The 17,478-nt window shown below is 42.5% G+C and overlaps 1 protein-coding gene and 1 pseudogene across 1 annotated transcript; one reads left to right on the forward strand and one right to left on the reverse strand.

Annotated features, from left to right (window-relative positions):
* The first annotated feature begins 1,766 nt into the window (after positions 1–1,766).
* Positions 1,767–17,376, forward strand: LOC131977993 (5-hydroxytryptamine receptor 3C-like). The gene is made up of 9 exons (XM_059341481.1): positions 1,767–1,821; positions 2,914–3,074; positions 5,350–5,394; positions 6,506–6,612; positions 9,467–9,636; positions 9,962–10,122; positions 10,973–11,183; positions 15,021–15,230; positions 16,130–17,376. Exons 1-9 carry the CDS (start codon positions 1,767–1,769, stop codon positions 16,432–16,434), a joined length of 1,425 nt encoding a protein of 474 aa, XP_059197464.1. The 3' UTR covers positions 16,435–17,376.
* LOC131978458 (U2 spliceosomal RNA) lies at positions 13,074–13,183 on the reverse strand (annotated as a pseudogene).
* Positions 17,377–17,478: the final 102 nt, after the last annotated feature.

Consider the following 17,478-nt stretch of genomic DNA (forward strand, 5'->3'; position numbering starts at 1 on the left):
GACGGGAGCGCGCTGTGACTCCAGTAAGACTCCCAGATTTACTAAAGACTTTCAGTTTTTAGTCTGGGACTGTGAAAATCGTTTGGTGTAAGCCCAGCATGACTTATGAAGATTTTTTTATTTTTTTATATTTAGCTTAGACAGAAAATGTCGTATCAGGCCTCACTTATGCCCATGAGAGGGTTGTTCTAATATGGAGTAGATCCATTAATAGACAGTAGGTAAGCAGGCAGGATGTAGGGAATGGTCAAAAATAGGCATTACAAGTCATTAGCGGGATGGTAGTTTCAAGAGGGATATGTTATGTAAGAACAAAAAAAATCAGAATCAGGCTCATGTGGTTGGAAAGCAAAAGCCACAATGAAAATCTAGCAGGGAATGATGGGAAATGGGCAGGTTATATACTGCAGGGCTGATGATTAGAAGTGTAAACAGGTGTGTAGGTTAATGACAGTCCGGTGATTTGGTCTTGTGTGAAAGTCTGGGGGTAACTGGTGGATGGATGGAGAACAGCATTGGGGAGGTGAGTGTGGCTGCGAGAAATGGGGGGAAAATGGGAAAAGCAGGACTGTGCAGACGTGGCAGCAAGTTAGCTGTTGATCACTCAGACACAGGTTTCTAAACCAGTATAAAACCAAAACCAAATGTAGCCCACCTACTCAATTTCAATTTTATCACAGGGTCATCATAGCATACTCTGAGACATCTAATAACCCCTTGGCAACACTGTTGACTCATAGGGTGGGGGGGGGGGGGCCAAAGCACTCACAAGTGGCCCAATCCTTCAGCAGGAGTCTCTCCCAGCTGCAGCCAGAGCCGGAGCTGCCTGACTGCAAACCTGGTTGGTTTACAGGTTGTCTCTTTTGGGTCACTTTTGCAGGTCCCAAGGCTGGATACAGGAGGAGGGTTGGAATTGTAATGGATGATAGTGCTTTTGCAGTTCTAAACATATTCAGGGTGTTTTCTCCTTTCGTTTTGCCTCTCCCACAACATTATTCTACAGAAACTTATTGCTACCACACTACAAAAAAAAGGCTCAGTATCATGTTATAAAGTGATTAGTTTCACGTTTTAACATGATAAGTATCACGTTTTCAACATTATATGTATGAAGAGTGATGCGACATGATGTGTAAGAAACAATATGTAAACAAACTTCGCAGGATGCTCATAAACTACAGTAAAACCCAAACAAGCACTTGGTTCGATAGCACAGTATGCACCATTACACAAATACCTTTAATAAGCATAAAGGTAATGATGGTTGACTCAAATGTTTAATTTGAAAGTAATATGTAACAACACTTTCACACCAAGACAGTTTTCGTGTGTTACACATGGCTAAGGCACCAAATATTTGCATGTTTCAACAAACCATTTTACCTGCAGCAACCATTCTGCTCTTGAGGTGTCAAGAAACCTGTACTTCCTTATGGTTCCTCTGTTTGCTTTTTTCCTCTAAGTGTATGAACAAAGGACTGTACTGAAATATGCAGCACTAAAACACAAGAAAAGACATGAGTGAATTTGAGTGCAGCACAGAGTAAACAGTTGTAAACTGACATCAGACATCCCTGTTTAGGCAGTTACATTTAAAATGTGCAACTCTGGTTTTTAAACAAACAACACAGCCATTCAAATAAGCTGTCAGTTGAGTTGAGTTGAGCCAATAAGAAACAGGACAATATACATTTTTCAGGCAGTGGACATTTTAGTTTAAAAACTAAAGGACGAGTTATGAGAGTAGTTGAGGTGACACAGACAAGATGACAGGAATAAAGACAGCTGAGCTCATCTTCATCTGTTTTTCACTGCTTCACGGTAAGAAAGAAAGAATATTGATCGTCAGCTAGAAGAAACGCATTCTCATGGAAATTCAACACACTTCATATATATATATATATATATATATATATATATATATATATACATATATATAAATATATATGCATATGTCAATAAGTTATAGAAAAGCCAATGTATAAAATACAAAATAAATACTTGATAGTAGAGTTTTATCATATGATGATAGTTCTTAAACCAAAATCTTACCAAATAGACTAAAAATCTATGGGATGTGTAGCTTTTAGTAGAATACATTTCCTCAAACCAGACACCAATACATTACTGTACTTCGAAAAGCTGAGAGAAGCACAGCAAATGTCAAGAATAAGAGTAAACAGCTCTATAATGTGGTATGTAGGTATAGAGGTGTAATGTGCTTTCATGCATTAGGGCAATGACATACACAAACCAGGTGTGACTGACACAACATGTCAGTCACACGTTATTTATTACCATTTATACTATTTTATCTCTAAATGGGACCATTATTTACAATATGAATATCATGTTAGAAATAAAGAATTCTTGGAAGTAGTTAGATTACAAGTTAAGGGATCCATTACTTATGACCAAAAATGAGAACAAAGAGTTAGTGTTTAGAGCCATCATTATTTTCAGAGCATAACAGAATGCCTCCATCAAAGTGTAAATTATACACTAATAATTAACGTTTAAGTGTAGAAATCTGTTTCCATTGCGCTTTGTTGCATTTTGCTTTTATCAATACACCAACTTTGCCACCTTGCCCAAGTGTGAAAATGTTTTCAAATAAAGGAAAAAATGTGAATGGCTAGATCTGTAGATCTGCAGGAGGGAGTGGCTAGATCTGTAATAACAAGGAGAATAGTATATGTCGAGTAAACAGAGCAAGCGACAAAATGAATGGATTTGTGGATGTAAGTGCTGAAAACCTTGTACCTCGTAGGTGAAATGAAGCATTTGTTGGAGTCTTATCCTGTAATGCATAAAAAGAAAGATCTGCTTTTGAGAAACTACAAAAAAGAGGAATATCCATTCATTTTGTCTATCTCATAACTTCTGATTTTTTCTTTCTCTTCTTGAATGCAGGTTTTGTTGCAGCATTGAACTGCACCAGCCCGACTCCTGAAGCCTTGTTTGATGCATTTGAGAAGGAATTATTTCCTAGAAAACTACTGCGACCTGTCAAAAGCTTTTCAGAACCGCTGAATGTATCTCTTTCTATAACTGTGGTCGGAATTTTAGGAGTGGTGAGTTGCATGGGGCTGGGCATAGGAGTCGGGTGCATTGTGAGCCGGGCAGCAGGCAAAGGCAGGTATCTGGGCGTGCTGACCCCTGGCTTCAGCAGTTGGCTCTGGGGACGTGGAATTTCACCTTGCTGTTAGGGAAGGAGCCCGAGCTTGTGAGGGAGGTGGATTGTTATGGGCTAGATTTAGTTGGGGTCAACTCCACGCATGGCTTGGGCTCCAGAAACCAAACTCTTGGACAAAAGCTGGACTCTCTCTCCTTTTCTGGTGTTGGTAAGTGTGGTAAGTGTGGTAATATACACAAGTCCCTGGCTGAGCTCCACTGGTTGGAGTTTTCCCAGAGGAACAAGAGGGTCGCCTCTTTGCCACTGCAAGTCGCAAGGATAAATTCTCTGACTGTAGTCTGTGCCTATGCACCGAACAGCAGCTTGGAGTACCCAGCCTTCTTGGAGTCTCTGGGTGGGTCCTAAAAGGGGTACCTCCTGGGGACTCTATAGTTCTTCTGGGGGATTTCAACGCTCACATGGGCAACGCTGGTGTAACTTGAGGGGGATGACTCAGAGGAACAGCCTGCCTGATCGGAACCTGAGTGGTATTGTCATGGACTTCTGTGTTAATAATGGATTGGCCATAATGAACACAGTTTTGAGCAAAGAGTTGCTCATGAGTGTACTTGCTACCAGAGCACTGTAGGCCAAAGATTGATGATCGATTTTGTTATTGTATCATCAGATCTGCGGCCGTATGGCTTGGGACAATCGGGTGACAAGAGGAACAGAGTTGTCAACTGATCACCATCTGGGGTTGAGTTGGATCAGGTGACGTGGGAAGCTGCTGAACAGATCTGGCAAACCCAAATGTGTAGTGAGGGTGAGGGAAAGTCTAGCAGAGCCCCCTATCTGCAAGATCTTCAACTTCCACCTCCAACAAAATTTTCCCTGTAAGCTGTTTGTGCCTGTCGTGGCAGCAACATAAGAACCCACTGTTGGACACCAACAGTGAGGGAGGCCGTCAAGTTGAAGACGGAGCTTGGCAGGCCCAGGAGTCTCCGGAAGCAGCAGACAGGTACTGTTTAGCCAGAAGGGCTGCAGCTGCAGTGTTCGCTGAAGTGTGGGAAGAATTCAAGGAGGCTATGGAGGAGAACTTTCAGTCAGCCTCAAGGAGATTCTAGGAAATCGTCAAATGACTCAGGAAGGGAAAGCAGGGCTTCTTTCAAGCTTTGTTTAGTGGGGGAGGAGACCTGATGACCCGACCTGGGGATACTGTTGGACGGAGGAAAGAACACTTTGAGGAACTCCTGAATCCTGTCAACATGTCCTTTGTGGAGGAGGCAGAGTCTGAAGACTTAACAAGAGGCTCTTGTTAACAAGCCGGCCGATCGTTAGCGATCGTTAAGACAGAGTCGCTGGATTTGTCTCCAGTCATTGATGAGGAGATGTTGATTCTCTTCTGGTTATATCACTTGATTACGCGTGAATTTGTGAGATCTTGTGCGTCCTCGGGACTCCACTGCCCGCAACAGCTGAACACAGACGGATCCGGTGTGTGTTGACGGACTGTGGAGATACGCAGCCGTTGCGGACAGACCCGTTTCGGAGCTGTATCGCATCCAGTGGAATTCCGGTGTCAGGGGAAGACTCATCAATATACCTGACAGAAGTTGCCGAGGTAGTTAAAAAAAGCTTCCGTGGCACGAAGCCAGGGTTGGATAAGATTTGCCATGAGATGCTGAAGGCTCTGGACACTGTTAGTCATGGCTGATAAGCCTTTTCAGTGTCTTGTCAGCCTTCGCAAAGCTCCTGATTTACCAGTCCATCTATGTTCCAACCCTCACCTATGGACATGAGTTCCTGAAATGAGTTTACTCCATAGGGTGCCTGGGCTCAGCCTTAGAGATGGGCGGAGGAGCTCAGGAGTAGAGCCGCTGCTTCTTCGTGTCAAAAGGAGCCAGCTGAGGTGATTCAGGCATCTAGTAAAAATGCCTTTCTGGCATCTCCAGAAAGAGTTGTTCCGGGCATCTCCACCTGGTAGAAGGCCCTGGGGAAGACCCAAAACACGCTGGAGGGATCATATCTCTCGCCTGGTTTGGGAATGCCTCAGAGCTCCCCAGGAGGAGCTGGACGTTGTGGCTGGGGTGAGGGATGTCTGGAATGCTTTGCTTAGCCTGCTGCCCTTGCGATAAGCCTATGACAATTGATATCTGAACTAAAACAACTAAGTATATACTGTAAATACATTTTATTTGTAATTAATCATCATAAATTTGTCTCATTCCTAGAATGAAAAAGCCCAATCCTTGACAATATTCTTATGGCAAGTCCTGGTAAGTTTCCAAAGAACTGACAAAATATGAACTGTTGTCTAAAAATTTTTGTTATTGTCCATATTGTCTGAATATAGTGGTATTGACCTTCTGATCTGATCATCTGCTTTGTTGGATTGCAAGAAAAATATGGCAAACCTAAAGGAAGCTCTCAAGTCATGGGTGGATGGACTCAGAGGGCAGCATATTCTAATAAGCCTGCATGTCACACAGGACGTGATCCAATCTAAACGATTGATTATTTATCTTGTGGTTGTTTGTGCTATATATTACAAATGTCAAATTCATGTTAATGTCAAAAACACAAATTAATTATATCAACCCAATACTTATGTGAGTTTTAAAACTCGATAGGGATAGATTAATGGTATCAGAACAACAATGGCACCAGAGCAACAGGGTATTAGAGTCTTAATAGCAAGCAGCAACAAAAGCAACAGTTACAATCTGGCAGCTGACTGGGGGAAATGTGCTGATATAAATGCTTACAGGGTTAATGAGGAAAATTGGAAACAGGTGGGCAGGTGAATGGGGGAGCCAGGTGACAGCTGGAAAAGTTTGAGGGCAGCTGATGAATGGATGGTGAAATAAAAGCCGAGAGAGTTCCTTGAAGAAGCATATGTCAGCATATGTGTTTACACTTAAGAAAATGTGGATTTCTTTTTTTGTTATTCTTTTTTTCTTATCCTTTTTTTCATAAGGATGTTTGTTGTTTGTTGTTGTAATACTCATTTTGGTAACAAGAGGGTGAAGTGCACTACTAACCCATGTTGTAAATGGGACTAAAAACATTCATATTTTCTACTACGTGGGTTTCATCTCCCCAAGTACACAAAACATCCGTATATTGTTGGTTGCGGCCTTTTCATGGGATGTTTCTTTTTTTTTTTTACATAAATAACACAATGTTAGGAAAGCATCATACTTTTCCTATACATTTTAAGTTAAATTAAGGATGTAATCATCAGACGTTTAAATTAAAAAAGTTATCAGAGAAACAAAATTAGCAAATGTTGGCTGCAGCTTTACTCACAGTGCCTTTGGGACGTTCAGTGAAATTGTCTGCATTTTCTCAGTTGTACAACACATGTAGATGCTCTTTTTAATGTAGGAGTGGGATATAGCGGGACTGAGCTGGGATGAGGAGGAATGTGGAACTTCAAGAATCTCTATCCCTCGAGAAAAGCTTTGGGTCCCAGACGTCCAAATCACAGAGTTGTAAGTAATAAGGATGTTCATTAGTCTGTAATCTTGTTCATTCATTGCAAAACAAATTAAATCACACCATCAATAGAACTCTTATCTGACAGCTTCACTATCTCTTTGCCTATATCCCTTGCCACTATCTCTTTCACTGTTGTGCTGGTTGGGTTATACTGGTTCAATTTTCATGACTCTTTTGATCATCCATCCATCCATTCTCGTCCGCTTATCCGGGGCCAGGTCGCAGGGGCAGCAGGCTAAGCAGGGCATTCCAGGTGCCCCTCTCCGCAGACACACATCAAGCTCCTCCTGGGGGACGGACCCCAAGGCGTTCCCAGGCCAGGAGAGAGATATAATCCCTCCACCGTGTTCTAGGTCTTCCCCGGGGCCTCCTACCAGTTGGACGTGCCCGCAACACCTCTAACTGGAGGCGCCCGGGAGGCATCCTTACCAGATGCCCAAACCACCTCAACTGGCTGCTTTCGACGCGAAGGAGCAGCAGCTCTACTCCGAGCTCCCTCCGGATGTCTGAGCTCCTCATCCTCTCTAAGGCTGAGCCCAGCCACCCAACGGAGGAAGCTCATTTCGGCCGCTTGTATCCGCGATCTTGTTCTTTCAGTCACTACCCACAGCTCATGGCCATAGGTGAGGGTTGGAACATAGATGGACCGGTAAATCGAGAGCTTTGCCTTCAGGCTCACGACGGTCCGGTACAACGCCCGCATTTCTACTGACTCCGCTCCAAATCGCCTGTCCATTTCACGCTCCGTTCTACCCTCAATTGTGAACAAGACCCAGAGATACTTGAACTACTTCACTTGAGGCAGAACCTCTATCCCCACCCAGAGGGAGCAATCCACCATTTTCCAGGAGAGAACCATGGTCTCAGACTTGGAGGTGCTGACTCTTATCCCAACCGTTTCGCACTCGGCTGCAAACCGCCCCATTGAGAGCTGGAGGTCCCGGTCTGATGAAGCCAAAAGAACCACATCATCTGCAAAAAGAGATGCAATTCTAAGGCCACCAAACCAGATCCCTTCCTCCTCCCAGCTGTGCCTTGAGATCCTGTCCATGAAGACCACCAACAGAATCGGAGACAAGGGGCAACCCTGGCGGAGGCCGACACCCACCGGGAACGTATTTGACATTGTGCCAAGTATGCGGACACAGCTCCCACTTTGGTTATATGGGGACCAGATAGCTCATAGCAACGTGCCCGGTACCCCATATTCCCGCAGTAACCCCCAAAAGACTCCCCGAGGAACACAGTCATAATCCCTCTCCAAATTGACAAAACACATGTTGACTGGATGAGCAAACTCCCATGACCCCTCCAGAAGTCTCGCAAGGGTAAGGAGCTGGTCCGTTGTTCCACGGCCAGGATGGAAGCTGCATTGTTCCTCCTGATTAGGTTCGACAATCGGCTGGAGCCTCCTTTCCAGCACCCTGGAGTAGACTTTCCCGGGGCTGAGAAGTGTGATTCCACGGTAATTGGAACACACCCTCCGGTCCCCCTTTTTGAAAATGGAAACCATCACCCCAGTCTGCCAATCCACTGGCACTGTCCCAGACCTCCACGCGACAGAGCCATGCCAACCATGACAGCACAACAGTGTCCAGAGCCTTCAGCATCTCAGGGCAAATCTCATCCAACCCTGGCGCCTTGCTAGTTTTTTAACAACCTCGGCGACTTCTGCCAGGGATACTGATGAGTCTTCCCCTGAGTCTTCAGACTCTGCCTCCTCTGTGGAGGACGTTTTGGCTGGATTAAGGAGTTCCTCAAAGTGCTCTTTCCACCGTCTGAGGACATCCCCAGGTCCCCCTGCTGAACACAGCTTGGGCCAAGCCCTGCTTTCCCTTCCTGAGTCACCCGACGGTTTTCCAGAACCTCTTTGAGGCCGGCCGAAAGTCCTCCTCCATGGCCTTCCCGAATTCCTCTCATACTCGAGTTTTTGCTTCAGCGACAGCTGCAGCTGCAGCCCTTCTGACTGATCGCTACCTGCCTACTGCTTCTGGAGACCCCTCGGCCAGCCAAGACCGAAAGGCCTCCTTCTTCAGCTTGACGGCCTCCCTTCTTGGCTTGCCGCCACGACAGGCACCGACGGCCTTCAGGCCACAGCTCCTTGTTCCTCGGGGAGAACTCCAACACAGAGGTGCTCAGCCGGGGGCTTGTGAGTATCCCCACACCCGCCTGGCGCCTCTCTCCAGAAGTTTGGTTCCAGAGCCCACGATATGCTTGGAGGTGAGCCCAACTATTTCTAGTTGGTAACACTCCACCTCCAACACAAGCTCGGGCTCCTTCTCCACCAGTGAGGTGCCACGTCCCCAGAGCTAGCCCCTAGAGCCGGGGGTCAGCACGCCCAGGTCCTGCCTTTGCCTGCCGCCCGACTCTCTACGCACCCGACCCTTAAGCCTAACTCTGCGGGTAGTGGGCCCACAGGTCGGCGGGTCCACGTGGTTTCTTCGGGCCCTGTGGACGAAGGCCCGGCCACCAGACGCTCACCTGCGTGCTCCCCTCCCGGGTCTGGCTCCGTGCCGGGCAAGGTACTCCGTTGTTTGTGTTTCCGCTTCATAAGTGTCTTTGAATCGCTCTTAGTCTGGCCCCTCCCCTGGGAACACTTTGCCTTGGGAGACCCTACAAGGAGTTATTGCTCCCGACAACACAGCTCCCAGGATCACTGGAGCACACAAACCCCTCCACCGCATTAAGGTGGCGATTCTTTGAGGAGTCTTTTGATCATATACGACAATTTTAGAAATAACAATAAGAATAATAAATACTTGATAAATACTTTTATTAATTGTTTGTTACAGACAACCTTGAAAAAGAGTCAGCTCACAGCTGTTTTTTTATTCTGTTCTTTTACAGCATGGATGAGGATGTATCTCCCCACACTCCCTATGTCTACTTACACAACACTGGCCGACTATATGATGGTAAGCCGGTCAGAGTGGTCAGCACCTGCAGATTAGTGATCTACACTTTCCCCTTCGATATCCAAAACTGCTCACTGACCTTTGAATCATATCTACACTTTGGTAAGTCTGCTTCCAACTTCCAAATATATTATGATCTCTGAACTGCATGTCCACCGCACATTCAGTGTCATTATAATTATGGCAGATTTGTGCTTGGAGTAGAATGCACTGAATAGATGTCACTTGTGAGTTTAAGAATTGAATATGGATTTTTAATAACGACAAAAGTAGGATAACATAAATTCATTTGAATATCTTAGGGCCTGAACTTCCATGAACTCAACTTTTATGCTGACGACTTCACTGTATTTATTTGCACCACAAGCAACACTCCACACAGACCGGGCATGTAATATGGACAATCTTTCCAAAAATGTTATTCCAGCTGGAGACATAAGAATGTTTCAAAGCACCGCAGTAGAGGAGATCCTGGAGGAGTCCCAGCAAGTCCTACAGACCAATGGGGAGTGGGAGCTAGTGGATATTAAAGCAGGTTCTACTACTCTGGTGATAATTGATGGAAGCTACTCTGAGATCAAATACTATGTAAGCAATTTTATTTAATCTATATAATTAATACTATCTTTTTTACCATCACTTTTCATTCTTGGTGCTGCTGGTGTTGCTTCTAGATTTTGTTCGCCGACAAATAATGTAATGTTAAAATCCTTGTAGCGGCTATCGGGCTGGTAGAGTCACATGGTCTGAAGTTATGTCGAAAATAGTGTTCTTTAGGCCTCACCACTTTGTTTTTCCCTAACCGTAGGGAGTGATTTGGGTACCTGACCTTAAGCAACACCTAAATCTAACTGTTATAACATTGAAATATATATTTAATACAGCAATCATGATGTCAAACAGTGGTCTTAAAATGCAATCATCACATTTGCACAGCCTTTTCTCTCGTCAAAAGCGTGAATATAAGTCATGTGTTTAGACAGCTAAATACAAGCTATATTGACATATATCACCGTCCGCTGCACTTACCACTATTTGTACTACTCACTACTAGTCTGAAATTGTATATTGAGTATTGCAAATGTGCCTAATCTTGATCAAAATATGTTACTGCTAAAAAAAAAAAAAAGTTAAAAAAAAAACGATATATTTGAAAAGGTGACACAAAAAATTCAAAAGCTTACAAAATCAAAGTTGTTTTTGAGGTGGGTGTTAAAAATAGGTTTGAAGAAGTGGTCGCAGTGGATGTTTGTGTTGGATGTTGAAGCTAAGAGAGAACACATGAGGGCATGTGATGGATCTTTGGTGAACACCAAAAATACATCACAAACTAGAACAAAAGAAGTGATGGAGCTGGTGGAGCAGGTGAACCTTGTGGGCAAAATATTTTATTAGAGATATGATATCATTTCTGCCTGTTTTTGTGTCTCATCCCAAGATAATTTTGAGACGTAGGCCAATCCTCTACGTGGTGAACCTGCTGATCCCCAGCTGCTTCCTCATCGCATTGGACCTCTTCAGCTTCCTGCTGCCTCCCCACAGTGTGGACCGTTCTGCATTCAAAATGACCCTCATCCTGGGCTACACCGTCTTCCTGCTCATCATGAACGATCTGCTGCCCGTCACTGGAGGGTCAACACCTCTAATGAGTGAGTGACACCGAAAGTAAATTACAGTTTTTCTCAGTCGCTTTGGTGCATTTCTCACATCACTATTTACATTTGCATGACAGTTAATACATTTCTCAAAACAATTAGTACAAACTGCAAAACCTAGATAATCTGCTCAAAATGGATAGCTCATTCCTCAAAAGTAAGTATTCATGTCAATGAAAGTGTCAGTGTCATCAAGATGAAAAGTCCTGACACCAGTGTTTATGAACAAGATAGTCAAATGGCTCTGTCATGTTTTCATTATGACAGTTTACTCTGTAAATGTTTTCCAATGCAAAAAAGTCACATCTTGGTGACATTACCTGAAAAATGCTCAAGATAGCACTATATACTATTTGGACAGCCATTTGAAAACTACAGTAAAGTTACACATTACTGTATTTAGTGAGGTAACTGAGTACACCACACTGATAAATGTATGATTCACATTTTATTGCATATGCTCTCATTGTGCAAAATAGAAAAAAAAGAACATTATTTACAATAAACATAAACTCCCTTTGGGTAGAGCTGTGCAAAAATGTAAACAATATCGCAGTACATAATGGAACTGAACGTACAACATACATAGTACTGTAAATCATTCATGCACATCCAGACATTGCTCTCTGTCTGGCCACATAGTTTCAGCTACATCACAGCGAATATTATCTCTGGCAATGCAGCGAGGAAAATATCTCCTCGAGTGGCGAATCCACTCGCTGCAGGACTCTGCTGTGATGTCATCACATGCTGCATCCATGGCCGCTAGCAGGGCCATTCGGGTGTGTGGATGCCGGTCATACACCTTCCACCTCCAGGAAGAGAAAAACTCCTCTATTGGATTTAGGAATGGTGAGTAGGGAGGGTGATATGTGCTGCAAACCACTGTCTGACGACATCAGAGTGGTGAAATCACACATTATCCCAAACAACAACATGCTTGTTCAGATGGTCTCCAGTTAGACCCCTCTCATTCTCAGGGATTATGTCCCTGTAAAGAGTGTCTAAAAAAGTCAGCAGATGTTGTGTGTTGTATGGACCAAGACGGGGGATATGGGTGAGGACGCTGTTTTCTGAGATGGCTGCACACATAGGCTGTGTCCCAATGTCAAGGAAGGATGCTCAAACGGCTGGATTTGAAGGACACTACGTCATCGACATCCGCCGAAGGACTGTCCCAATGTCGAGGATGCTCCGGAGGACAGAGTCCTTCTTCTACCCAAATTCCAAGGATGCATGTGTGTATCCTCCGTGCGCTCCGACTACCCATAAAGCATTGCGCACACCGGTCTACCGGGAGATTTAAAAATGGCGAGCGTAGAAACAGCGACGCCGGCGGCGCAATATGCATTTAAATAAGTATTTTCAGTTTACACTGAATGTTGTCACATGACTTACAAAACATGTGTTCAAAGTCAAGCAAAAACATATAGGCCTACATAAACAAATGCCAGAATATTAAGCTAAAGATAATAATGCCGTCTCAGTCGCTAAAGTTATTGTTAATTAATTTATATGCGTCAGATGATGATGTACTATGTGCAACTGTGCCATTCAGAAAGTTATACATTTCTTTATTGTGTTTACAGGGACCGAAAGTCCGCTATTATCCGTTATTGTTATTTATAAATAACTGTTATTGTACTGTACTGTAAAATAAAAAATCACAGAACATATTTCCATGATGAATTATGCGCCGCTGCTTTTATGAAACTAAGTAGCAGCCAAATTCAGCCAGGATCAGTTAAATATTCAGGTTTAATCCACTTTGTGGCTTTTACTTACTAAATCGTGGAGATTCAACCTTAAAGCATCTTCTTCCATTTTCACAAATATGTGTCAGAGTGCTGATGCCAAAGACACATCCATGTTGTGAACTGATTTTGAAATTGCGGCGCTGAATTTATCTATTTAGTTATTTATTTATTTATTTTATTAAACTGATAAGAACAGATGCTACACTTGATCTTAGCCAAAAGGCAGAGAGCGGCGCTGAATTCAAGCAGGACGTCCAATTACGCAATGACGCACAGCTGCACACTCCGAAGGCTGTCCCATTCGTGCGTTACACCGGTGAAAGGAAGGACTCTTGCCTCGCCTCTGGAGGACCCGACTCCGAAGGAAGGATCCTACCAAGGAAGGATCCTTGACTTTGGGATACAGCCATTGTAATATTCCCTCCTCGTTGGCCTGGGACAATGGTTGCTGTCTGTCCAATGCCATTCCTTCCACGTCTTCTACCTTTTGCCAGATTGAAACCCGCCTCATCAAGGTATATGAATGTGTGCAGTGGTTCCCTGGCCTCCAGCTCCAGTACACGCTTGAATAAAAGAAGAGGGAGCGAGAAAAACTATGACAACTTTTCCATAATGCATTTTGGTCAACATATTGTACAATATGCACTGTGAATACACATACACAGAACTGTCATGTAAGTGTAGTGCATGACACTACACAAAGTAAACAGTTTACAGCACTGAACATTATGCATAGAACACATACATGTCTTACCTGTACATACTAGTGACAGGTCTCCTTCACTCTGTCGCTGTTCCTTTCAAATGGCAATTTCTACAATTGTTTCGTGCTCATGTAATGTGAGGGTTCGATGTGTGGTGGTTGGATCACACTTTATAAGGAGAGACATCAAGATGGAGACAGATAACTTTCTTAAACAGCCTTTTTACTCAGTCCCCAAACTTCATAACAACTTCACTTCCTGGTTTCTCACATCCCACCAGACTGAATTAACCAATCAGAAGCCAGTCCTAAACTGTCTTATAGTTTAGGACTGGCTTCTGCAAACATTCAACATGTAAATATGTAAATAATTAATGTGCAACATAAATACACAAACAGCCAACTGATGAAAATTATAACATTGTAAAAGCATCTTTTAGTAAATTAACTCAAATATAAATTATATTAACTTCTGAACCTTCTTAACCTTACACTCATTTCATTTCTTCTGAGCACAGAATATTCCCAAAGATGTTGTCATCCTCTATAACAGTGATTCCCAACCTTTTTCTTGAGGCCCCCTCCGAAAGTCCAAGTTTCTGCTTTCATGGGACACCAAGTTTGTGTGGACTTTAGGTTTTAAGAGGTTAAAGTTACCCTTATATGTTAAATGTTTTACTTTTGAAAAAGTAAGACATTCAAACTTGCATGAAGCCTCGCCATGTGTTGTGAGCATGAAAACTGCCTTTTTTTCTTCAAATTCATAGGCATAGATGTACATATTTAACCCATTCGATTTATTACACCCCTTAACTTAAAGAGGGCTTCGTGATCCCCCATGGAGAGAAGTGGCTTATCATTGGTATCAACTAATCCATCACACAGCCCTTCTCATCAGTGAAAGCTGAGGTTCACCTGAGAGAAATTTATTCAATTTAGGAGACATTTTCAGGGGGAAAAAAGATTTAGAAAAAAATAAAATAAAATTTGCTTGACAGATTTTGACAACTATACTTCACAAGTATAGTTAATTTTGACTGACATGACATAAGATATGATAATGTTATTAAACAGCAGAGAGTTGTATGAAAGCAATTGATGCATGTCCAAAAGCATTTGTAATTTGTTGGAAGGAATGAGAAACTGTTGAAACGGTTGAACTTACTGTTGTGAAAATGTTCATAGTGATGTGATAAATGCACCAAACCGACTGAGAAAAACTGTAAAATTGGTCAAACTATGAGTAACTAAAGCTCTCGAGATGAAGGCCATGCTTTTTCTTCTTGACTAGATGCCATTGTTGCCTGTTTAATAACTTGTCGTCCGATGGTTCTCCTGCTTAATATTTAATCTTTTTGTTTAATCCCGCAGATGTTTTCTTCTCCATCAGTTTCGCTCTGATGGTGGCCAGCCTGTTGGAGACAGTGTTTATCACTAATATCCAGTTCAGCTCCAGCCAGTACAGTCCTGTGCCTCACTGGCTCAGAGTCCTCGTGCTACGATATCTAGCTGTTATCGTTTGTCTTCCTCCAATAAAGAAGAGCAACCGCATCACAGTCTGCCTTCAGCAGCCTCCAAGAGGTATAATACTTTCATCATTTTTTTTTTTTGGTCATTTTTGGGCTTTATTGATAGGACAGAGTGAAGGGGGAGACAGAGGGGGAGACATGCAGGAAAGGGCTCCGGGTCGGATTCGAACCCGGGCCGCCCGCTTACAAGGACAATGCCTCTGTGGTACGCGCTCCATATGCCCCATACCTTCATCATTATATACAGGTGCCTCCCAATGAATAAGAATATCATAGAAAGTTTATTTATGTCTGTAATTCAATTCAAAAAGTGGAAATAACACAAAATATAGATACATTTCATGTCCTAATTTATTTAATTTCTTCTTATTATAATGATTATGGCTTACATTTAATGAAGACCTAAAATTCAGTGCCTCAAAAAAAATATTTTACAAATATATTTAATATGGAAATGTCTATATGCACTCAATACTTGGAAATGGACTTCTCCATGATATTCTAATGTATTGAGATGCACCTGTATATATTTTATTGCTATTTCTGTCATGGCTGTTGCTGCTACTTCTTTTGCCATCGAACAAAGATTGTGAAATTGTAGCTTAGCAAACACACTTAGACAATCCTTTGAATAGTGGGGGTTAGAGTATGGCTGTATAAATAGAACTGCCCTGTTTATTCTTATGAAAGTTGCCCAATGGTGCATTAAGCCAAAAGCAAATTTTGTGTATAAAATGATCCATGTCGTCTGTGGCTATTCTGCCTCTTTGGGGCACACTTGAGACTTCCACCAGTTAAGCCAACTAATTTCTTGCTAACGGTTGAATAAGATGCTTAATTTTCCTTCTACAATCTCAGACAGGATGGCTAAAGAGTTGTTATTTCATAAATAATTATAGCTATATATATATATATATATATACATATATAATATTTTTTCTAAATATCCAGGAAGCATCATCCCTTCAAAAGATCTAGAGAACATCTCTAGTAATATACCTCCAGAAAAAACCCCTCTGGACCCGGTCCTTGATGAACTGAAGAAGCTGAACAGAGATCTCACAGCCATCCGTGTCCAGATGGGCAAACACTTCCAGGGAAGCAAAACCCAGCAGGAATGGGAAATGATCGGGATAGTTGTTGATCGTCTGCTGTTCGGCTTGTACATTGCCTTTATCTCTTTCTCTTTTATCACTATTGTATTAATCTGGGTCTTGAGTAACCTGGATGTACACATAGCACATGGAATTCCATAAAACATGTTATATTTCCTGGTTTTCTCAGCAATTTGAATCCAAATCCAAATTTGTTGCAGGAGAAACAAAATGAAATGCAGAAATTTGTATCCGTGCCTTCCATCCTATTCAGTCCGGTTCAGTCTAGAGATACATGTTGTGCTGTTCAGTCAGGCTTGTTGCTGTTTATAGGTTTAGTTTTTTTTCTATGTAAGAATTATTTTAAAATGTTTATTTCTTGACATTTCCAGGCAATGCTCTCTGCTGTCGTAATGTTTTATGCACATTGGGAATGAGGGCTTTGTATTTTGTCATGCATCACTTATTTGTTGATTGACTGAATAGGAACATTTTTTATTTATTTAGCTTTGACAGAAATGTCCTATCAGGTCTCACTTATGCTCCCTTTCATACAAAAATAGATATGTGCATTTCACGCAATGTAACCGTCACTGCCAAGTATTTCTGTGCATTCTTTATGTTGGCATGGATATTAAGTGATATATCCACTAGAGCAGTGGTAGGCAACCTGTGTCTCAGGAGCCACATGTGGCTCTTTAGGCCATCTGCAGTGGCTCTCTGTGGATGTCATTTCTTTACACGTATTACTGGTGTAGGCCCAAAAACTTCCATTCTAGTTTTGAGTTTCCCTAACTAAGCTAGCTTTCAATTCCAAATCTTCTGAGATATTTCTTCGGTGTACAGCCTCTCATTTGCACTTGGGTCCTCACTGTGTTCTGCATAATCATGTTATTAAAGCTCATTATGACAAATTAGTAATGCTGGTAGGGTAATTTAGACTCAGTATGACATTGTATCTGTATTGTAAGACTCCAATAAGGTTTGTGGCTCCACTCCCACGTCTTATCTTTTCTATTTTTTTGCCAACAATGAGTATTGTTAATAAAGGTTGCTTACTCCTGCACTAGAGAGTAGTTCTAATAGGGAGCAGCTCCATAAATACACAGTAGGGAAGCAGGCAGGATGTATGTATCCATGTATATATGGTCAAAATAGCATTAAGAGTCATCAAGGATGATAGTTTTTAACAGTCAAATAAAGTGG

Source organism: Centropristis striata, chromosome 9 (genome assembly GCF_030273125.1).
Source record: "Centropristis striata isolate RG_2023a ecotype Rhode Island chromosome 9, C.striata_1.0, whole genome shotgun sequence".
Taxonomy (NCBI): Eukaryota; Metazoa; Chordata; class Actinopteri; order Perciformes; family Serranidae; genus Centropristis; species Centropristis striata.